This window comes from Hydra viridissima, unplaced genomic scaffold, assembly GCF_058129835.1.
Source record: "Hydra viridissima isolate aposymbiotic clone 2 unplaced genomic scaffold, HvirCarnegie_v1 scaffold_10, whole genome shotgun sequence".
NCBI classification, from domain to species: domain Eukaryota; kingdom Metazoa; phylum Cnidaria; class Hydrozoa; order Anthoathecata; family Hydridae; genus Hydra; species Hydra viridissima.
In genome coordinates this window covers 6,617,343-6,642,393 of record NW_028324309.1, presented here as the reverse complement: position 1 = coordinate 6,642,393, position 25,051 = coordinate 6,617,343, and the positions used below count along the sequence as shown (strand labels likewise).

The 25,051-nt window shown below is 28.0% G+C and overlaps 2 protein-coding genes across 2 annotated transcripts; one reads left to right on the top strand and one right to left on the bottom strand.

The window, feature by feature from the left end:
• Positions 1-377: 377 nt before the first annotated feature.
• Positions 378-12,515, bottom strand: LOC149882890 (kinesin-like protein KIF28). The gene is made up of 27 exons (XM_090099932.1): positions 12,363-12,515; positions 11,531-11,569; positions 11,323-11,399; positions 11,201-11,217; positions 9,381-9,403; positions 9,164-9,285; positions 8,780-8,858; positions 8,534-8,597; positions 8,359-8,448; positions 8,062-8,158; positions 7,789-7,941; positions 7,291-7,555; positions 6,925-7,103; positions 6,751-6,839; positions 6,527-6,656; positions 6,373-6,430; positions 5,800-5,942; positions 5,550-5,690; positions 5,368-5,455; positions 5,128-5,190; positions 4,952-5,039; positions 4,596-4,769; positions 4,396-4,518; positions 1,332-1,601; positions 976-1,134; positions 744-872; positions 378-607 (listed from the first exon to the last, which is right to left on the bottom strand). The coding sequence occupies exons 1-27, from the start codon at positions 12,371-12,373 to the stop codon at positions 509-511; spliced, it is 2,970 nt and encodes a 989-aa protein (XP_089956058.1). The 5' UTR covers positions 12,374-12,515; the 3' UTR covers positions 378-508.
• A 2,031-nt stretch (positions 12,516-14,546) lies between these two features.
• On the top strand, positions 14,547-22,987 carry LOC149882889 (inositol monophosphatase 1-like). Its single transcript, XM_090101343.1, has 8 exons — positions 14,547-14,714; positions 14,870-15,003; positions 18,045-18,149; positions 18,341-18,386; positions 21,409-21,520; positions 21,666-21,777; positions 21,951-22,102; positions 22,227-22,987. Exons 1-8 carry the CDS (start codon positions 14,616-14,618, stop codon positions 22,337-22,339), a joined length of 873 nt encoding a protein of 290 aa, XP_089957469.1. The 5' UTR covers positions 14,547-14,615; the 3' UTR covers positions 22,340-22,987.
• The last annotated feature ends 2,064 nt before the right edge of the window (positions 22,988-25,051 follow it).

Genomic DNA, 25,051 nt, shown 5'->3' with positions numbered 1-25,051 from the left:
AACAAATTTACTGAAAAACTTGCTTCTGTAGAGTTTGATTTCGAGATTCCGATCTAAAGATATTTTTAAATGTAACCAACCAATCGGTGTTTTACAAACTTATACCCTATAATCCTAATGTAAGAAGGTTCTTTCAAAGATTCAAAATGGTTAAATAAGAAAACGCAACGACGATAAAAAATACACTGGAGAACACTTTTTGGTATTTATTTTTATCAAAATTACAAATCTAAAAGCCATTTGTATACTGGCAAAAATAATTTAGAAAAATCACTTTGAGTGCACAATTTACATGTTTTAATATTAATATATAATAATTTTAAGTCTTTTTTGGTTATATAATACTTTTATGTGAAAAGCAAAATCTTACAAAAAAAAGTTATCAAATGCTTTCCGTTTTACGACAAGGAATTTTTTTACTTAAACTTAGTCTAAGTTAAAAATAGTTTAAAATATTATATAATTTATTTGATATGTATGAATATATATAATTTATATAAATATAATTTTATTGCATTAAACATGCTTTGCTGCCAACCGGAACTTTAACGTCATCTGTTTTAATTTTTCCGCCATTTTCTGCAACACCAGGCTGACTTTTAAGATACTTTAAAAAAACAAGATTAGTAACAATAATAAAGGCTGCAACTAAAAACTAAGTTATAATTAGGTAGGAGTATAAAAGATTGTAACTTTATCTCATAAACAACTCAGTTAAGTCAATTCAAGATAAGTCAACTTACCGATTGCAAAAGATTGACTTTGTACTTGAGTTTTCCTCGTTCGTAGAAGGCCGCTGTTTGAACGGCCCTATGGAATGCAGCAAAATCCTTATCTTTGTCTTCCTTTTTACCCCATTCATTTACCAAATCCTAAAACCAGAAAACTGCTTTTAAAAGATCGGGAATGTAATAGTCCAGAGAATTTTCTTAAGAAAATTTCTTAAAAACTTGAAAATACACTTAGTGCACATACCTGAATACGCTTTTCCTTTTGCTTCATTCTCTCATATCTTCTCTTATAAAGTATCACTTCACTTTTTAGCTGAGCGATTTCTCCAAAGCTTTTTTCTCTAAAGCTGGCATGTTTTGCCATGTTTTTATTATTTTGCATCGATTCCATTTGACGAAGTTCCTTAGAAAAACGTAAAAAAAAACACTGTAATTTCCTTAAGTAGCAGCACGTTTTAATAGTACACACGATGTATGAAAATAGCAAGTTTAGTATAATAAAACTCATGACCGAGAAAACATAACGGACTACATCAAGGGAATAATTAAAACGGAGAGTGACAAACATGTAATGTTAAACGTTTCTTCAAAGTTTTCTACCTTAGTTGTCATTTTGGCCAATCTCTGATCAACAGCGTTTGGGTTTTGCTTGCCGTATAAGTTAAACGACAAACATCCGTGTTCAAACCAGTTCAAATGATCGTCAGTTATAGAGGGCATAGAAATTATTTTTGAGAAGTTAAATTGCGGAGATAATGTTCCATTTATTACAGGTGTTTGAATCGGAGTCTTTTCTCCAAATGTAAGAAACTTTACATACAAACCATGAGAGTAGCGAGATTTATGTACTTCTGCACTGCGTAACAAAACCTGAAAAGATTGTTTCAAAAAATTGTAATTAAAAAAAGCAAAGAAAGAAAGAGTCTTGTAGCAAGTAGCAAGAAACAAATGTCGTTATTTTGCTCCGGTAAAATAAACTAATGAAATGTCATTTTCATAAAGACTGCAATTAGGAAAAAGCGTCTCACGCAAATGTATTTATACCTGTCAAAAAAAAGATAAGTTGATATAGAAATGAGAAACAAACAATAATTAACGAAGTTCAAAAAAATTGTTAATACAAAATAAAGATGACAACTTTTATTTAAAAGAAGTGGGCGCTGTGTTACTTAGCTGAATTCCTGAAGATTTAAAAAAGTTGTACTTTTTTAGGGATGGTAAGTTAATCGGTATTTTAATTTCCATAAAATTAATGAAATAATTTTCATTTAAGGTTAAAAAATGAACTTTTAAGATTTATAAAACGCATACTGCTACTTATTGAGGTTTTATTTCTCTTTTTTCATTAGATAGGATCTTCAAAAACATAAGTTTAAACAAGTTTGTAACTCAGTAACAAACTAACCAGTAGCATTAAAACTTCTTTCTGCTTCTAAAGAAGATGGGGAAAGACTTACTTTTCTTTTCTGAATAGCTTAGTTTTTCTCTAGTGCTTTTCACATTTAAAAACAATCCATATTCAATAAGTCAAAATGTTTTTGGGGATGAATTACAAATTAGTCCTTTAGTTCTTCAAGATAAGGAAGTTGTGAGATTATTTCTGCTAATTCTTCCGCTTTAGTTTTTTTTCTCACTGGTTTTATATCAAAAGTGGATTCAAACTCACACTCAGATGCTACTTTTACGACGAGTTCACTTTTCCTTTGGTTATCCTCATGTAGAAGTAAACGTATGAGCTGTTCAGTGCACAAATCAACTCCACTTTTTGAAACATAAATTTAAGTGTCAAAGGACTTGGTATAATAACTTTTTATATTTAACTTTCCTGAATAATAGAGATTAACACCATTAAATGACAAAAAGATTTTATAATATAAAAGGAATTTTAAAAAATAATGTACATTATTTCATTGCATTTCTTAACTTTTTGTTTTATGGAATTAATCAACTTGTCCACTGAACGACTCATTTTTCTCTTACTGCTTTATTAATTCTCTCAGAAACAACAGTAAATAAATTTTGACTCACGTTAATATTTTTCTCTCTAAAATTTTGTAGTGAAAACAAAATAGTTTTATCAGATCACAGTTTCTATTCCCTAAAACCATAACATTTACTTCTTCAACATCAAGAGCCTGAACAAAATCAGAGATTGATTTTATTTCTTTTTCTTTTAAAGTCAAATCTGTTTAATAATATTTTTTAATTCTTGTTTTAACTGATTAGAGAATTTCATCTTGTTTTAATACCCAGACTTCAACTCTTTTTGTAAATCATAATCAGAATCAGCTTTGTTTTCATTATCCTCATGATTGATTAGTTTTTCTTGAGATTTTTGCTGATTGATTGCTAAACATTTTTTTATATAAAGAATATCACAAAGATAATCTTTTTTCATTTATTTTTTCATATAAAGAATATCACAGAGATAATCTTTTTTCATTTACTTTTTCATATAAAGAATATCACAGAGATAATCTTTTTTCATTTACTTTTTCATATAAAGAATATCACAGAGATAACCTTTTTTCATTTATTTTTTTTTTGCTTAAGCTCTTGAGCAGTTTTTAACATTATTGAGTTTTTGTAGTTTATAACAATTGCCTTTATAGGATCTTGATCATTGGGGATTTTTAGTCCTTGAGCTTTCCAGCCATCTTTAACATCTTTATTAATGGTCAAAGTTAGAAAAAGAATATGATCTACAGCTGTTAAGCTAATACCCCTTCAGCATTGTTACTTATTTTATTAAATTAGGCAGCAGTTTTCGACTTTTTTGGAACAATTTTAGCTGACAAAATGTTAGTGCTCTAAATGATATGAAAAATTTGAGGTTGATGAATTAAAGTTTAAGTGAAAAATTTTTGCACTTGGATTTGTCTTTACTTTCTAATAAAAAACTGCTTTCAAACTTCAGAGTGAATTTTATCAGACAACATTGTAAATGGCATTCAGGCTACTGCACTGAAATTATATTATTGGTTTACATTTCTCAGCATCTTCCATCTTTCTTTAACACCAGTTGAAAATAAAAACAATTTCTATACGTTGTCAAAAATTTCTTTTCATTTCAAAAACAGCAAATTAACTGATTGTTTGAAAATTAATCAATGATTGACTCTTTTTTGATAAGATGTTTAAATGTTTACCCACCACTAGAGTTTGCTTAAGTTTAAGATTATTAGTCTCAAGAGTTTGGAAATAAGAAGAATTTCAATTGTTGTTTGTTTTTAGAGTTCAAATCTATTCTCAATTAAAATAATGATAAAGAAAGCTAAAGTATTTTAACCATTACGCATACAAGAGAACCATTACACAAGAACCATTTTAACAAGTATACATTCAGGAACAACTACAAAACTTTTACCAATTACTTGTACTCTTCCCTAAACAAACAGTCCCAAGACCCTTAACAAAATCCCTAACCTCCACACTACTTCCATTTAACCCTCACACCCCTATTTCCTTAAACCTTTTTTACTATTACATTGGTATGATAGTATTGTAAACAACCCTACAATTACAACACAATTTCCCAACTTTTTTTTTCCCAAAACCTACAACTTCCCCACAATAAAAGTATTAAAAGTTTATTTTCTAAAGATGCAAACACATATTTAGAAGTATTAAGATCAAATACTTAATGGCAAATAATTAGAGTTACCTTAAAGTAATAGGGCTTTCCTAGCAGATCTTTCGGATCATCAACAAAATAATCTTCATCAAGTGCTTTTCCCTGCTGTGTACAAGGAACTACACTTATCACTAGATTACCTTCTTCTGAACCCTGAAAAAATTTTCTTAATTTTGAAACAAGATCTTGAAACTGAAAATATTAAATTTCAATTTTTATGATCATTAAACCTTATAATCTGTAATTGCAAGCTTATCATCAAAGTCTAGTGCATAAGACAAACTTTGCAAGAACACATTTGCAGTTCCTATTAACACATCCTCTGGTGGTTCCCAAAAAGGATCATCTTCTTGCTTAATGGTTGATTTAACATTCTCACCATCCAAGAAGCGCTGATACATATCCTTAGAGAACAGACAAATAAGATATTAGAATGTAAAAAACAGGTTGTTAAATGTTAACAAAGACATTATTTTGTGAATTTTTTGTTGTTATTTTAGCATGATTTAAAAAAAAAAAAAGTTTAACATTTTTAAAATGTGGTTGTTTTTAAATTGTTATTTTTAAAATAATTTAAATATTTTACCTGCATTAAATACCTTCTATTAGTAAACTTTCCTCTTTCCCAGAGCCAAACGTTATCATTTAATAAATTCTTCATTTTAACTACCACTCTGAAAAGAACAACCAATAGATATTCTTTTAAAATAGCTTTTTAATATTTAGCATGTCATTATAACAATTCATTATCTAAATCAATACTTTGTTCCTTTATCAGCGTTGCCACCTTGAGCAGCACCTGATATTAAGATCACTTCAAATGACCTATAAGAAATAAACCAATCAGTAAAAAAATAAGTTTTCAAAAACAAAGTTTAAAAAGAAAACTTAGGAGCTAGAAAAAACAACAAAAAACATTAAAAAAAAAATCAGTTAAATGATGCTCTTTATATAAATAGAAGTTATGCTTTTTTATTCTGTAAAAAAAAAGTAATGGTTTACATTTGCTTGTCCAGCTCCTCACTGATGGCATTTACTTCACTAACCATTGGTAATAGTTCCAACACTTGCTCTTGTGCTTGAACCTGATCTACAAAACCAAATTTTATTTGAAAAGGTTGTTTATTGCTAAAAATTTCTTAACTAAGATATTCTTTTAAAATCTTTATGAAATTACCAAATACCTTTGCTAAGCCCTGCTCCACCTGCTGTTGAAAACCCTTTTGCTTGTGCTATTTCTTTATTTGCAAACTCCCAGTCTACAGTTTCTGGAGATCCCTCATCCTTCTTCAATGGATTAACAAAAAAGTACATATGGTTGGACCCTAAATTAAATTTAAAAAATCAAACTAAAAAAATAAAGTTTTTTTTTTTATTCTTAGCGAGAGTTACTTTGAAATTTATTGAAATGTTTATTTGAAATGAGGAAAGTACCAAATAGCAGACGATCATGATGTTTTAAAATTTGCTCTCCAGTGATCATAATGCCATTTACTTTTGTCTTTGCACCAGAACTTGCAGGTTTAACAGTGACTTCTCCACTTTTATTTGTTATGATAGCATGTTCGCTTGATATACTAGATGTGAAAAGCAGGTAATCAAAATGAAGCATACAATCAGATCACTATTTCTTTAAAAAAAAAATCTTATTATGAATTCTCCATATAAAGATCAAATTTAGCAACAATTTTGAAACAATTCATTTTAAGTTCAGTATTTTATAAGCTACATAAACATAAGTTATGGTAGAAAAGTTTAATTAAATAGAAAAACAAACAAAACTAAGTTTAGTAAAGAGAAAAAGTGCAAAAAATGTGGGGCAGAGGCTCATTACTGCACAAAAGAACACTCAATGGTTAGTAATGGTTTGAACACTCAATGGTAAACATAAGACACAAAGTTGCAGGAAATCAAAATATAAAATATAAAAAAAAACAATGAATGGCTTATATGGGATAAAAATATTTTTGATGTAAATTTCAGTAGTTTAAAAAAATTATTAACAACCTTAAACCAGACATTGCAATATCTGGGCTGGATTCTTTTCTTCCAATGCGAACTTGGCCTAAAACCATATTATATTTAGCAAAAAATAAGCTAACACAAATCAAAGTGCTCATCAATCCTCAACAACAATTAATGAGACTTACAAAGTACTCACCTTCTTTCAAGAAATGTACAATAACACTTGAAAGCATAGGATCCTCATTTAAGTTTACAAGATGGGGTATTCTTTTAGCTTGCTCTGCTTTAGTATCTACTTCAATAATTTCACTTCGAGCAACTTTTAACTAAAATTAAAGAAATAAAGAAGATATAAAACATATAGTATTTAACCATTATAAACTTTTTAGGCAGATACTAATATATTTAGAAAGCTCATGCCTTGTCATCCCAGTTCATCATTGCAGATGAATTTGCTTCAAGTTGAGCTCTTATTTCTTCTTCCATCTCTCTCCGCAATTGAGCTTTTTCTAAAGTTAATGAAATGCATTTCTCATTACAAATAAATTTTTAAATCAATTTAAACAAAATTAACCATGAAGATAAAAGTCTTGCCTTCATCAGTCATTCCACCTCCAGATTCACCACCAGCACCCATCAATGAAGAGAAGTCACCACTCTGCATAGCCTTTTTTAACTTCTCATTTTCCTCTTTTAATTCACGAATGAGTTTATCCATGGGATTTTCATTTACAACAGCTTTGTTTTTAATCTTCTTTGCTCTGTCTGCATATCTACCATGATCAAATTTACAAATGATGTATAATTATATCTTTATAACATTTAGTTCTTTTACATATATACAGCAATTTCTACAAAAAGAAATGTAAACATTCTTTAAGAATGGAAAACTTTAATAGAATTTGTAACAGCTGAAACCTTTTTCTTTTTTCTATAATAACTTAGAGTTTAAACATGTACCTTAAAGTACCTAATGTTTCATCATAGTTGATATCTGCAGGAGACAAAGCTGCTATCATGATTGTTTTACTGTTTCCACCAAGCGCATTTTGTAACAGCTTAGTTAACACTGAATCACGATATGGAACCAAAACTTTTTTTTTACCCATTGAAAGATCAGCAAGTGCAGAGATCACATTACCCAGTGAAGATAATGATTTATTTATGTTTGCTCCTTCCTTAAGACGATCTCCAGTAGCACCTGTAGAATCAGCACGCTCAGAACCTAAAAATACAATATTAAAGATTTTACCCAAAGCATTATGATTGAAAACATGCTAATTTAAACAAATAACACAACATTTCTAACTGCTTCAAAAAAATTAAAGAATGAGTAGTAGAACAAATTCAATTACCCAAATAGCTTTAAAAAATAAAAAAAAAGATTGAGGAAAATTCAGTTAAGCATTACTGAAAATTACAATTTACAGCCAATATGACTCACTAAATTTTACATACCAGCTAAATCTACTAAATTTATAACACTTTGTTTTTTAGTTTCTTCTCCAGCAGAATTTTTCTCAATTTGATCAAACTGTATAGTTACTACTGTATGGGCACGTGAACTTGTAGCATTCATTTGTGTTGATGCTACTGTTCGATTTGCAGTACCTAACACAAAACATCAAATTCTAATTGACTACTAATTGGAGAATCAAAATGGTATTGAAATATCATAGTTTAAACTGAATTCAAAAATGATATATATTAAAATTGTTTTACTGAAAATACCTTCTTCAGTTCTTGCTTCTATCTCTTTATAACTTCCTACTGCAACAAATTTCAATCCTTGAACATAAAATGAGCCAAGCTTAGGATTTTGACGTACCTATGAGAAAAGACACTTATCTAATATATCTTTAGTTGCTTCAAATGTTTAAAAAAATTTTCTATGTTGTTTTTTTCTCCATATATTGGTAAAAGAAGAAACTTATGGTTATATACATTGGATAGCACACATTGATTTTTATATCTTTAACTTAGTAAAAAAAGTAATAAAATATGAAAATATGATTTAAAAAATCTTACAGGAAGTCCACCTTTTGGATTATCCTGGGTCAAAAGATCACGAACTTGCTCGTTATAGATCTCCAGCATACTAAATGTAACTTGATATTTCTAAAACAAAATACATTTTAAAAATAAATTTATATCGCAAAATTTCATACTTCAACTAATCTGAATTATAGTTTGAACAACTTACAATATCAGAAGTAGACCGCTCAATAAGCTTAAACAACTCATCACATGTGATGGGAACAATTCCTCTAATAAGTATACAAAGTTTTCAAAAATATTTGAAAATTAAAAACAAAATACAAAAACATATGCAATAGTAAAAACTTATTTTCTAACCATAGTGGTAAAAAATTGAAAAATTAATTCTTATCTTAAAAAGATTGCTGCTAATTCAAAAAATGTAAATAAAATTCTGTTATGTGAAACTTACTTATTAGGACCATAACCAACCATTGAATAACTTTTCCCAGCACCAGTCTGACCATAAGCAAACAGGGAGCAATTAAAACCTAAAAGAAAATCGAAAAAAAAAATTTTGATAAAGAATGAAATTTAGTTGATTGTGTGAAAACTCCTGCTTGCAGCTCCACAACAACCCAAACTTTTTTCATTTTTTTACAATTAGAGTTTAAAAGTAAACTTTAAATTGAAAGTTATTGTTTTCTTTTAACTATTAACTCTTTGACACAGGTTAAATATTTCTTCTTAAACTATTTTACAAAATCCATAAATTTCAAAGAGTAATTTAATTAAAAAAATCTTTCTTTCCTATGTTTGATGATAAAAGAAACCAAAGATGACCACTTCTATTTACCTTGAACTGCATTGTTTAAAACCCCTTGCCCAAGATCATTGAAAACCATTCGCTGATCAGCATATTGAGGACTTGTGCCAACAAAAATTCCATTTTCATCAGTTTCAAACTGATCATGAGACCTACAAAATGTTTTCAAATAAAATAAGTGAAACAACATACAACTGATGTAAAATGTTAGATTGTATAGTAAAATCAAAGAAACGTTAAAACTTACCAATAGGAGAAATCAAAAGAAAACTAAAAATAAAAGAACAATAATTTGATTTTCTTTTTCTTCTAACAAAAATATATTTACATAATTTGTTGATAAAAATAGAAAGTTTCTCTTCATTAGCTAATTTTGACTTGAATAGTTTCAAAATAAACAAAAAAAACTCATACTATCAGATCACAAGGATAAAAGATTTAAAAGAGACTGGTCTCAAGGTTAGATAGGGAAAAGAGAAAAACTATAAAAGTAAGAACTTCTTATTCTTAATGAAAAATCACTTTAAATTGAAATCAAGTTTAATCAAGAATATTATTCACTTTTTCTTATTCTTGCTTTAAACAAAGCTTTCTTATTAAAAACATAAAATTTACTATTGAGTCTGTAAATTACTTTAAGTAACTCAATTTAATTAAACATTAAATATGTCAATTTTAAGGGTTTAAAAATTGTTTTACATTTTACTCTTATATTAAGTCTTCCTAAAATTCAATTAACACTAAGAACTTTGGCCAATCTTTAAAAATTTACCTGCATAATCCTAAAATAAGATTAATTTTTTGCAAAACAAAAGAACCCATAAGGCTGATAAACTTGAACAAATATTTATAGTAAAACAAATTTAAGCAACTCTATTTTTGTCATCATAATAACTTACAAGAGATCTCTTATTAAAAAGCACACCTAAAGAAAATTTTGTATTGTTTTGATTTTACTTTTATACTTTCAAAAAATTCAGACATTTCAAAATTTATTTCATCACAAGTTTTTTAAACCTTTTGTAAAAACAGTTTTAATGGAAAGACTCTGAAACTTTTGGGTAAAATGATATGTAATATCTTTTTTTGCAAACCAAAACCATCAATTAAGCTGAAAGTAAGGTTGAAAGTTGAAAGTCTCTATCTACAAAAATTTCAAAGAATAATTTAGAAGTTATAGGCCCTACTTTATATATATATATATATATATATATATATATATATATATATATATATATATATATATATATATATATATATATATATATATATATATATATATATATATATATATATGTATGTATATATATATATATGTATATATATATATATATATATATCTATATATATATATATATATATATATATATATATATATATATATATATATATATATATATATATATATATATATATATATATATATATATATATATATACATATACATACATATACATATACATATGTATGTATGTATGTATGTATGTATGTATGTATGTATGTATGTATGTATGTATGTATGTATGTATGTATGTATGTATGTATGTATGTATGTATGTATGTATGTATGTATGTATGTATGTATGTATGTATGACATAATATAAGTAATAACATACATAAAACTTTAAAAACTTTTCCATAGTCTTTTAATAAAGTGGGCATCCTATTAAATCGTATCACAAAGTGTGGAAAAATTTTTTATAAGAAAAGCTTTATAAAAAGGTTTTTAAATAATTGCATAAAACAATTTTTCAGTATCTCTTTTAAAAGCTATGTTTGTTCTTATTAATAATATAATATGCTGACAGAAAATTCTTAAAATGATAAGAATTTTGGACATTGTCTATTAATTTTCCATGAAAGATAGATATTAGGATAATAGTTAGCAGGTAATAGATCACAGACAATTAGATAGACACTTAAATTATTGAGAACAAGATTGCGCACTTATTTCATTTATTTTAAACTTAAAACATTAATTTTAAACAAAAACGAAGCATTATTTAGCATAAAATAGTTTTAACATTGTAGTAAATGAATTCTTCTTTAATAATAATAAAATTACCTCTTTTGGTGGCTGATCTAGATACAATAAAAATAAAAAATAATAAAATAAAAAAACAGAAATAAAAAAAATTCTATTTAAGAATCCTAAGAAAAGTAAAAAGTTTGAATTATCAAACATACCTGGATTTTCAGGATCAATTATTTGTGTCATCTTATCTATCATTTTTAAGCAACATTGTGAATTACGCTCTTTTTCTCTTTAAAATTAAAATAATAAATAATTTCGTTTATTTTAACAAGAACTGTTTAAGGAAAATATTACAAGAAAAAATAGCAACTTTAAAAAACAAAAACAATAAACTTTTATTTAGGTTTTTATAATACTTACCGAGAGTTAAATGGTCTCACTCTGACAGCTACTCGGACACTAAAAGAATATTATAAAATAAAAGTGAAAATTATGTAAAATAGAAAATTCCTTCAGTAATTTGTTATACAAATATTTTTAGTTGTGTTTTTTTTAGTGACTTACTTGAATTGCACAGTGTAGAGGTTCACATTCCAACAATCGTATGTATGGATGTATGCATGCATGCATGTATGTATGTATGTATGTATGTATGTATGTATGTATGTATGTATGTATGTATGTATGTATGTATGTATGTATGTATGTATGTATGTATGTATGTATGTATGTATGTATGTATGTATGTATGTATGTATGTAGGTACGTACGTATATACAAATGTATGTATGTGTATTTTTTACATTTTATGATACAAGTTTTGCATCCTTTGCATTTTTTAGTAACTCTTTTATTTATTGGTCAAGTTACCAAAGTTTTTTAAACTAAATGACAAACTATAAAATGCTTTCTTTAAGAAAACTGGGCAAAGAATGTTCATAAATGTTTGTTCATGAATGAATTATTATATCATTTCTTATCTAGCAAAGAATTTTTGTAAGTAGATGTGCTAGCTAAAAAAAAACTTTTTAAGAAAAACCTTTAATTAACTATATACTATTTACATAAAAATTATTAGGACCCAAATAATTTAATTGAAAGCTTTTAACAAACAAGATTTTTAAAAAAACTCTTTAAACTTTAGCCAGCTACATATTCCAACAAAAAAGTTATTAAGAAAATTGTGTTAGTATATAACTCATAATTTTTAGATAAATTTAATTCTTAACAAACCCGGTTTGAAAAAACTTACGATTCTGCCATGATCAAAGATTCCTAATGACCCAAAACCAAATTTATCAACAAATCTAAAACCTTTACTTTTTCCTATTAGATTTTTGTTAAGTTTTGATTTGTGATTTCTCCGTTGCTACCATGCTAGATAGCACTTTCGATTTTAACTGTTGGCAGCTAAACTAAAAATCATTCATTTATCTTTTTCAAACGATGAATATTTAGTATTGATTGGTGGAGATAATTGGTTTTAATGTAAACTTTAAACAATTACTTTGCATTCCACAATATCCCATAACGACATAAAGCAACCTTTTTTTAAATAAATATATATGCTGCTCAGAGGTATTAGGGGAACTTGCCATATTTTTTATAGTTTACAGGAGAGAAGCGTAAAATTTAACAACTTTTTATTTTCCAATTCGGGAGTCAATTTAAATGTGGCGTTTTCAGTTCCAACCACTGATCTCTATAATAACTGGATAGCGCAACTCCGAGCAAAACTTCTTATTTTTTGACGCCAAAATCGCCATATTGGAAAGCCCCAAAAATTTTAATCCCGTAAGCTTTAAGTTCTGTTTTTCGGCTTATCGCTTTATCGCTTTATCACACATATCAGATTTCATTGTTCTGGGGCTTTCCAATATGGCGATTTTGGCGTGAATTTTGATATTTGAGATGCGCTATCCAGTTATTATAGAGATCAGTGGTTCCAACTCAGAACTAGAGAAAATATCACAAAAAGTATATCAATACCCTCAAAAATGCATGGAAAATTTGCAATAATGTGTTTTTAACCTCCGCGCTACAGATATATTTAATAAATGCATAATTTTTCCAATAATTTTAGTTTCAAATACTTAGATTAAATAAAGTGCTAAAAGCTTCAGTGGAATCAATAGTATTATTTGAGGAATGTAATCGACCTCTAATGATCTTTTATATGGTAATATTGTTACGCAAAAGAGCTTAGAAAAGTATTCAATATTTTTAGTATACTTTTGTACTCTGAGTTAGAAAAAATGTCTCGTATTTAGTTTATTTAAATGAATTTCTGCGTTGAATAAGAGCGTAAATCAAATCCTGCAATGCATCATTTGAATTAAGATTTATGCGAGAGCTGTGATCTACTTTTTATTATTTATTATTATAATTTATTATTAAATAATAACTTTTCAAAAAGATAATGTAGAATGACACGTTCTTAAGTTTCGATAACATTAAAAATGTGTCATTAACATGTCTTTCTTTGTAGAACAACAACTAGTCTTTCGAGAATAATTCTAAATAAAAATAAATTGTTTAAACCAAATATAAATTTATATTGCATTTTTCGCGCAGTCTTGGGGCAAGGGATAAAAAAAGTTCTTATCTATTATTGGAAAAATATTTTCTGACAAGAACATGCGTATGAAATGCATATCATATTCATTACAGAATTTTTTTTTGATCCAATTTAGATAGTTGAGACAAAATGCTTATATTCAGAACTTTTCTTGTTTCGTTTTATCTCGCTGGAGATCCTATCTGGCCTCTTTACCCGACAGTGCTGATACATCAAAAATACATAAAGATGCTATCAACAAATAGATGTTGTTGAGAAATGAATCGCTAAAAAAAGAAAAATGGTGAAATTCAAAGAACTTTTATTTCTTGGTGAGCTATGCTCACCAAGAAATAAAAGTACTATCTATATGTGAAATAAGAGCAACAATATAAAACTACATATATATATATATATATATATATATATATATATATATATATATATATATATATATATATATATATATAAATAAATAATACTTTATTGGAAAAAAATTTTTCGCTACTTTATTTGCTAACTTCTTGGTGAACTTTAAACCCAGTGTAAACTATCCAAATACATTTTTTGATTTTTTAACAATAAACAAACATGGTGGAGCTTTGAAATAAAATTGCGATAAAATTTTTGTTTGTTGTTTTTCAACAATCAAATCACTATAAACGCATATATATGTGCATATATAGTGACTGTACCAGTTTATATATATATATATATATATATATATATATATATATATATATATATATATATATATATATATATACATATATATATGTACATATATATATGTACACATATATATATGTACACTTATATATATATATATATACATATATATATATATATTTATATATATATATATATAGATATATATATATAGATATATAGATATAGATATAGATATATATATATATATACACATGAAAAATTTTAGTTTTTACAAAAATGTCATTAGATGACTGTCTTCAAACACTAGCTTCAAAACAAGATAGTCGTCTTCATTACGTTCTTACAGCTATAAATATTGCTAATACTGCAGGAAATGTAAGTTAATCATTATTTTTACTAATATACTACCTCTCAAATTAAGCAATCTTTTTTAAATCTATAACATATTACACATTTCTGTATATATTTATTTATATGTATATATACATGTATATTTATATATATGTATATATATACATATTTAAAATTAGATTATAAGAGAATCTTATCATCAAGTAAAAACAGTGTTTACAAAAGATTGTGCTGCAGATTTAGTCACTGAAACTGACAAGTTGGTTGAAAAATTGATTTTTAGTGCATTGAAAAAAGAATTTCCATCACACAAGTAAGAGTTTTTATTTCAAAATAACATTTTATTTTCAGTTTAGAATAGATCAATATGCAGTTTATTTATAGTTTACCTTTTTTTTTTGAGGACATTTAACAGTGCTTATTTTTTCACTATTGTCTTTGCTTGCATTAAGATGAATTTAATCCCAGGCTGTTGGTAACTATATTTGTTGTTAAAATATCCTTCTTTAAAAACATCAGTTAAACAGAGCTTGTATTGACATTTTAACAAGATTTATATACTAAGAATTTTGTTTGGGTAAAGAAAATCTTCCTTTACAACTATATTTTTTTATAGGTAGTGTTTTGTTATAATAAGAGTTTCCTGAAGGTTTAGATTATGGTTTTGTAATCACTTCAATTTAATAAATGTTGTTCAAAGAGAAAGAAACATAAAAACCCTTGTGCAACCATAAATATTCTGTGCAATTCACTAAAAATACATGTGAGACTAGAAGTAGTAGCTGGAAAATTGTACAGGTTAACAATTCTTTTAGGGAATGATCTTTGTTTATTAACCTGTGAATAAAGTTTCTAGAGTAGGAAAAGTATTCTCACCATTGAGTTTGATTTTTTATTTGGCCAGCCATAATGTTAGCCCTAAGAACAACAATATCTAGTTGTAAAAATTGAAAACAACTGCAAAATCAATAAATTCTTTTCAAACTGTAAAAAGAATTGATTGATTTTGCTATTGCTTTCAATTTTTTTCTGATGGTAGAAAGCAGACAGATTGGAAATAGTTTTAAAATGAATCTCTCTTAAAACTGATTAGTAATGTTTAAAAAGGTAGTTGGCAATATTCACATAGTGAATTTGAATCGGATTGGAATTAGGACTTAATATAATGTCTACAACTAACACAAAGTCTTGGTAAAATAATTTGTGTTTCAGGAATAGCATAAAGTTTCTTATTTATTGTATGTTCATTGTAAGCATATATATTATACATTAGGGTTATGACTTTTTTGTTACCCAATGCTCTTATATCATAAATCAATGAGCTTTTGTTCAAAAGTAATGAGAAAGATATTATTTTTATAATTCAATAACTAATTTAAGTAATTAATGGCATAGATAAATGAGTTTACAAAAAAAATCATACACATTGTGTACAAATCAACTAAAGTTGTTAGATATTAATGGGTTTTAAGTAATGGTTTTTTTCTGGAATCTACACCTCCAGTGAATATTAATTTGTGATTCATGATCATCTGTATGTGTAGCAATTTGTTTAATAAATTTTTAATTTTGGGTTAATGAAATATTCATCATGTCTGAGGTTGCTAGTAACAAGTTTGTATATAAAGAACTTTCTTCTACTAAGAATATTAGCAAAAAAGAATATGTAAAAAATAGTAATCATCAGTGGACACAATCATTTGCTAACAAACATGCTTTCTTGAAAAGGGGAAACAACTTTGTTCAAATTCAAATTGTATTCCGAATGACAAATAACACAAACTCAGATCTCATTGCCTCAATGTATATTAATGAATTGAATTTAGCAATAAAAAGACTTGTTTATTGTTAATTTTTAGCTTTGTCAAAACTAAAAAAAAGTTGTGAGAAAGTTAAAAAAGCACAGCGATTTGCCCCCCCCTTCCCCTACTGCCATAAATCATTTAAATTAAAGTTAAAACTGGTAAGTATAAAAAAAAATTTGACCAATTATTGGACCATGTTTTATAATTTGAATAAGAAAAAGAGTATTTAATAACTCTAGTTAATATATTCCTATTGAGCAAATTGAGAAATAGCTTTTCAAAGAGATAAAGCTGAAACTCAATACAAGAGAAGTTCCCTAGAGCTGCTGAATTTTTTTTCAAAATACAAATGCAAGTCTGGTTCTAGAAATACTTTTGTGCTAAGCCCAGATATTCAAAATGAGATCTTTTTTTGCACAGACTTTTTTTGATGAGTGAAACTGGAAATGAAATTCATGAGGCCAAATACTAAGTTACTTTAACTAAAAAAGTTAAAAATTTTCTGAAGAAGTAAGATCTATTTAAAAAAAAAAAAAACCATGCTGAAAGAAAGAATTCTGCTGTCTGCATTATAGAGTTAAAAGCAGAAAGTATTTATGAAAGATTAAAAAAACCTCTGGTTGACTGCAATTTTAATTTACTACCCATAGACCATTTAGGCCAAAAATAGGGAATGCCAAGTTTGATATATGGCAAACATTTAATACTTCAACCAATAATGAAAAAAAAAGACTATATTAATGCAGTGTATGATTTTTATAACACCAAGTTAGAGCCAAACTCTAAAGCTGGTGTTTTAAAAATCATTTACCTCAGCAAGATAGAAAACTACTAGTTTTAAAGGGACAGCAAATTTCCTGGAAGGCAAAAGTTTCAAACAAAATTTAGTAATTTCTTTTTATTATATCAGCATTCATAGGATTACATCTTACTCAACAAATGTTATTCATATTGTAGCCTGCCATGGAACAGTTTGGAGCCAGTAAAAAATTTGTTATAGAGACAGGACTTGAATTTACTCAAGGAACTGAAGAGACTACCAAGTTGAAAGAATGAACAGTACACATATACTGCATTAATATAGTTTCTGATCTTTGCAGACAGATTGGTCTTGTCATAATAAATTTCTAAATATTGTAAGTAGCTTTATTGTGTGATGGCTTACACTCCTGACTCTCCATTTTGTGGTTCTCCGTTTTTGCAAGCAAGTTTTCTTAGAATAAATTAAACCAATAAAGTTTTAGAAATAATAATTCCAATAAATTTTTTTGCAAATTTATATTGTTCATTAAATAGCAATATTCAGCAGAGTTGTTGTTTTTAAACATTTTTTAAAGGTCTTGGTGGAGTTTTATACAAAAGTATCACTTATGAACTCTAATCTAGTTCTAAAAAGCATCTATAAAAATTTTGGTACATTTTTGTAGATGTTTTTTATAAATAAAGCTATAAATTTTTTGTTGGTGAGAAATTTTCTATTTAAGTTTATTAAAAGGCAATTTTTAATTTTTTGTATCTATGCATGTATTATCTTAAGTGCTTATTTTAGATTTATAGGAGAGGAATCTGTAAGTGGTGGTGCATCTTCTCTATTAACATCAGAACCCACTTGGATTGTTGATCCTATAGATGGTACAACAAATTTTGTTCATAGGTATTTTAATACTCATATTTTGGTTAATAAACAGGTTAAATGTTATTTTTTCATTTTGTTTGAAAGTTGCAGTTTATTAGAAAAATACAAATTTGGTTGCATGTTTCTTGAATGTTAAAATACTATTTAACAGTTTTTTCAAATTTTCACTTAAAGTTATTCTTAACTAAAGATTTTTTTTTTTTTTTTAGAAATCCATATGTAGCAGTTTCAATTGGGCTTGTTATAAACAAAAAAGTAAAAAACAATTCATATAATTTTTACTTTTTTAAGTATTGCTTGATACAACCATTATTTTTAACCATTTCATTTGTGAGTAATCATGGTAGGAGTTGGTTGTATTTGACCTGCAAAAAAAGAAAAAAAAAGAAAAAAAGAAAAAGAAAGTCATAATTTCAATGAGCAAATATGATTTTATAATATGAAATGACCTTAGTCATTTCCTTTACATATTTCAATTAATCATCTCTATTGCTATTGACTATATAGAATGATTTCTTAGCCTATCAAAACAGTATCATTCATAAATTTTCAAAGTTTCCTTTCCTCTGTAATTCAGATTGTGTCACAAAAACTGACAATTTTTTAAAAATGTTTTCATACCAGAAAAAATTTGATTTTGTGTTCTAAGAGTTTTAATGGATCCAAAATCTTTAAAGCTTATGGAGAATGTTTTTGATACACTCAATGTAGTTGTGATTTGAATATTTGCCTAAACAACTGAAAACAATATTGTTAATATCTTTTTGAGCTGCTCTGTATTTTACCCCAGATTACGTTTCAAATGGTGCTTTTCTTAACACTTCACTTAAGTTTACTGTAAACTGATAACCACCTAAAAATTTGAATCGTTCTAAAATTAAAACAGATTTTTTTTTAATACTTGTGAGAAGTTTGTCTATAATGTCCATCAAAATGCCTAGCAAAAAATGTTAGCCACAATATATAGGCAAGTTCTGTTGTCATCTTTGTTAACTTTTCAACAAAGGATGGTTGAGTATATTGCTGAAACATTTGATTATGTACTATCTTGCTGAATAACCATAGGAACTTGTTAAGATTGTTGATGTTTAGGGCAATTTTTTTTCCCATTAACTAAAATTAATACAAGTTGTGCAAGATGTTATACACAGGGGGAAGCAGTGATTTGTAGACTAATTTTTTAGAAAGGTTGCATCACCTAAAAAGAATGGATTTTTTTTGTTTTTTGTTAATGCTTAAATATGTAATTTTTAAATCAAGTTGAACAAAAATAAATTTGATTTAAAAAGTTTAAAAATGGAAGCAAAAAGAACTGAAGTATTTAATCCATGTGGGTTTGCCTATAATTGGTTATCAGCCTTTTAAAAAGGTATGTGGTACCATGTCTCAAGAAGACTTCCCCAGATGGAAACTATGTGTTCCAGCAATATGGAGCTCTAAGCCATGGGACCAAAAGGATCCAACAGTTTCCTAAAGACAATATGGCTAATTTATCACCAAAAACTTTTGGCCTTCATCCAATCTAGATTAGAATCCTCTTGATTGGATTTGCGTTGGTGGAAATATGTTTGCATATCCATTACAAAAACTTAGAACTCTATGTCAGGGGAATACTTCATCAGTACTTATCAGACTTTCATTGAAAAAAAATGGAGATCTAATCAAATCTTAAGGTAGGAAGTCATATATCTTGAAATTTTCTTTTATAAATATTATTTGGAAACGATTATTTTTGGCTCAAAAATTTCAAGTCTGATAGTAACAAAAAGTCTGTGAATCACTGCTGCAACCTATAGAAAGCAGAGTTGTTTTTTTTTTGCTTAATTCGTTTTTTTGATGGAGCTAGAGTTTGAAGAACTAGACCTTGCTTAGCTGCATAAAGTTTCAATCTATTAAATATAGAATTGAAAAATTTTTTAGTCAAGCATGGTACCAAGGGAGAGAGAGAAACTTTCTCTGAATCACTTTAAGGGCCATTTCACAACATTTACATCTTGCTCTGTGAACAACTCTAATATTCTGGCCCAAAAGGTTATCAATACTTGTTAAATATTATTAAAACTTTAATGCATCAATGCACTTTCACTAATACACAAACGTAATCTGAGTTACTTTTACAATTAAGCTTGATTGTAAATGTGAAACTAGTTGAATGCTCTTTTTATCTAAACAATTTAGGTAGATCAAGATTTTCAAATAGTATTCTTCCCAGAGACACCTCTTCATGAGGTTTTCATAGTTTTCATCTTTTCCTTTTTTAAAATATAGTTTTCAAACATAATCAGAAAGATGATGATGTTCCTAAGTAATGTTCAAGAGACCTGTGAAATAAGTTTGAGTATTTTTTAACTTTTTTAACTTATGTCTTAAAAATAAGTTTGAGTATTTTTTAACTTTTTTAAATTTTGTCTTAAAAATAAGTTTGAGTATTTTTTAACTTTTTTAACTTATGTCTTAAAAATAAGTTTGAGTATTTTTTAACTTTTTTAACTTATGTCTTAAAAATAAGTTTGAGTATTTTTTAACTTTTTTAACTTTTGTCTTAAAAATAAGTTTGAGTATTTTTTAACTTTTTTAACTTATGTCTTAAAAATAAGTTTGAGTATTTTTTAACTTTTTTAACTTATGTCTTAAAAATAAGTTTGAGTATTTTTTAACTTTTTTAACTTATGTCTTAAAAAGCAACAATGATCAAAAAGTTTTGTAATGTAAACCAATCCAGTTGCTGTTTAAGATGGAAGTGGTTTTTAGTGAATTGTTTCAGGTTAGAATTGATATTTGGTCATAATAAGAGCATCTCTCCTTTGTAACTACTGCAGTTTTTAATATACTTTAAGCAAAAACTTTTAAAAGATATTTTTTTCTGTAATATCTCCGGCTTACGTAAAACTTTCTACGTCTAGTTTATATGTGTAATTACAAGTTTTTTTGGTGTAATTATTGTTTAGTTGTTAAAACACCTTAAAGCTTGCAGTCAAAAAAAATATATTAAATCATTCCATTCAAAGTCTAATATCATGGGCGGTTTAAAAAATGAATGTTGCATAGTGCATAACTAATTCATAAGTATTTCTAATTGAAAAAGGCAGAATATATTCACGTTTTATTGTCTGCAGTTCAGTATTACTTTAAAAAATTTCTTTCTCTAATATCGCAATATAATAAAGTTTTGTTTAAGCCATCGCTTTTATTTACATTTTACAAATATTTTTATGTTTTTATTCTTAAATTATATACAAAACCCCTTCTAAATAAATTTAGATTTTTGTTATCTTAGAGCGAAGTTGGAGTGGTTTATGCACCAATTCTAAAAGACCTTTATGTAGCTGTACAAAATGAAGGAGCATATCTAAACGGACAAAGGCTGAAAATAATTAATCCTCCTAGTTGTACGTTTTTTTTTTGTTTTTTTTTTTTTTTTTTTTAATTTAGAATTGTTATCTTTTGCTCGATCATTTAAATTTAAAACGTTACGTTTTTAAAAATTTTAAAACGTAAAAAAATTAAAATCTTTTTGCGCTTTAAAATATTTAGGTTTGACAAACGCCTTAATTGCTTTTGAATTTGGCGCAGTTAGAGAAAATAATGTTTTAGCTTTAAAATGTAAAAACCTGCTGGACATCATGCAAAAACATCAGGTTCGAGGGTAAGATGTTTTTGTAATGCATGCCTCTTGTTACTTTCTGCATTTGCAACCTAATTTTAAGGCAGCAATCAATATGACTAATACTATTATTATTACTATTATTATTATTGTTGTTGTTATTATTATAATTATTTTTATTTATCTGAAAATTTTGTTGTTGCTACATTTCGTAGCATGCGAAGTACTGGTTCAGCCGCTTTAAATATGTGTATGGTGGCTTGCAGCTCAATTGATTTATACTTTGAATGGGGGCCGCATTGTTGGGATATGGCTGCTAGTAACCTGATGGTGGAAGAGGCTGGAGGGTGCAATACTACAACGTTAGGTAAGTATTTCCTCGACTGTTTCCTTGATGTATTCAATTACAATAGTAATATATGAACTGAAAAATCTCTCAGAAGAAAATTAAAACAAATATAACGCTAGGTGTTTTTTTTTTCTTTTCACAGGTAGCGATTTCGACCTGATGGGTCGTACAATAATCTCTGCGGGATGTAAAAACATCATCGACGAAATTGTTCCTACTTTGACTCAGATTCCTACACTCCGTGACGATGAGTGAAAACCTTGTTTCTCCTTTTTACCTTAAAAAGCGTTTTAACTTTTTTCTTTTTAGAATACCTCTTTTTTTTTTTTTTTCCTTTTTTAGATCACATTTTTGATTAACTTAAATAGTAAATATGAAAAAGTTATCCAGATAAAAAACGTCAATAGATTTCATAAAAATATCGTTAGAAAACATTAGAGAATATATTGCGGGGGATAAAAATCTTGCATAAGAGAAGTAATGCCGGCAAAGCTTAGATTTTGTCGTGTTTTTATTTCGTTTTCTCCTTTCTCTGTTTTTATTTCTAACTCTTTTTTACATTTTCCTACATAAAAACCAATGAAAAGAAATATACCGAGTTGACTCGCTGAGCCTAAAAATTTCAAGGTATTTATTCTTGGGGAACAAGCCTTAGGTGCATATCTATACATATATCTGAAGATATATGCGTGTATGTATGTATGTATGTATGTATGTATGTATGTATGTATGTATGTATGTATGTATGTATGTATGTATGTATGTGATATATTGAGAAAAGCCGGTTCTGGCGCATTGATACCCTTATATATTGGGGGGTTCGATGTTTTTTCCAAGATGGCGGCTGTGTATAATGAAGTAGTAAAATAATCTTGTTAGGGTTTTATTAAAATCCAAGATGGCGACCGGCTTGTTAGCTATATATAAATATCGAAGCGTATCCGTAAAGATCCAAAATGACTTACCTTTTTAGTCCTAAGTTTTGTTCAAGTTTTTTTAAATTTTTTAAGAAGGATCCAGTCTTATTCCAGACCATTAACTTAAAGCAGGAGTCTCAGGAGCAGGTCTTGTTTTGTAGTGACCAATAGCCCACGTGCTGATTTTATCATTTTGTATGATCCTTTTGTCGTCATTAGGGCTGAGTGCTATTTTGTTAATCTCCTCTGTGTAAATATCATGAAGATGGGATCGGAAGACGTTCATGGTTGTAAGAATTTCTTCTCCATTCATTAAGCAGTCGTAGTAGTCTTGGTGAGTGAGGCGATTTTTAACCACATCCTTTTTAACCCCTTTGCATTTTTTGTGTTCTTTATCTTCTTCATCTTCTTCAGGGATGTAGTAAGAGTAGAGCTTAGGTCTAAGCCCAACAAATTGTATGATTTGCTTGCCTCCAGTCTCATCCTTAAACTTGCCAATAACCTTATTATTTTTACCCACTTTGAATCCAACGTTTTGAATAGCAGGATGATTTTTAGGAAAGTCGCTCGTGTCAAATTTGCTTTCAACATCATCGGCAATGTCTTTATAGAAATCATCCGTTTCGATTTCATAAATAAGCGAGTCAGTGTCGGTCATGAGTAATTTTGCGCGATCGCCGTATTTAGGCTTGATGTAGTCGTAATGGAACTCAAACATCAAAGTCTTGCTAATGTCGAGGATGCTCATTCCCAAATAAACAGGCTTATCGTAAAAGACTTTTGTTTTTTCCATGTGAACCGCGATTAAGTTTTCATCAAAAATGGTGTTTCGTTTATAACGAGGGGCTTTGGACAATTTTAAGGCTTCTTTTTTTGTGGTGATTAATATCCAAGGTTTGTTTTTTTGTTTGTTTGCCTGACTGCCTGAATGCCTACGATTATTCTATCCATTTATTTTCGGCTCTGAGCGCTGGTTACGACGTATTGGGGCTTTTGTTAGTTTGTTGGTTTGTTATTTTTAAAAACTTTATTTTTAAAAATTCACCACAAGGTGTTAATAATGCTTTGAAAGTCAAACCCTTCATTTAATTTTTTTAAGACGTAAAGACACAAGTGACAACAAAAAGAGGTATCACCAAACTGAACCCTTTCGCTGTTATAATAAACGGGGCTTTTTAAATATTGAACCAGTTCAACAAGAGGAGGTTGTGCGTAAGAATCGAAACTGTATTTTTTATTGCCGTCTTTGTACCAGCACACCCAATGAAATCCTCCAGTGCTCGAATCACCCGTGTTGACGATACCGCATTCTTTTTTTCTTGGTTTTTCAGGCAACTCGTCTCCCACAAGAGCACCTCGAAAGTTTTTTAATTTTAACCGTTTAGCAGCTTTTATCAATTGAAAGTTGGTTAAAGCCTCGTTGGGTAAAACAATTCCTTCAACATTGATCATTTTTATAAATTTGTTTAAAAGTTTAAGTTTTATAAAAATTTTTATAGAATGGAACCTAAAATGGGTATGCTATTGAAGGGTGAATTAGGTCCGAGGAGTAAACCAGAGCCAGCAATAAGAGTGCTTCCGAGCATACCGAGCAAAGGGAGTAGAGTACCGATGAAACCTCCTGTTGTTTTATGTCCTTTTCCAGTTTTAACAAAGAGTCCTTTTCCATTTTTAATAAAGAGTCCATCGCCTTGAGTATTTTCAGTCCAATGTTTTAAGAATATACCAGAGCCAAATTTGGTTATTTCTATTCCTTTTCCGTCTTTGCTCAAGTAAAATGTTTCAGGTTCATTGATTTTGTTGGTTATAGCTGAGCTTGCAGAATCTTTACTTGAACAAGTAACACCTCGTCCGGAGATTTGATCAATAACAGTAGATCCGAGCGTAGAGGAGGCTCCCTCTAATAAACCTTTTGCAAGCACTGGAGCTGCACGAGATGCAATTTTTCCAAGTAAAGGTAAAAGGGCACCGATAAATCCTCCTTCTACTTTAGAGTTGTACGCAAGTTGTCTTTTGCTGAGTTTAAGCGTAACACCTTTTCCAGCTTCAT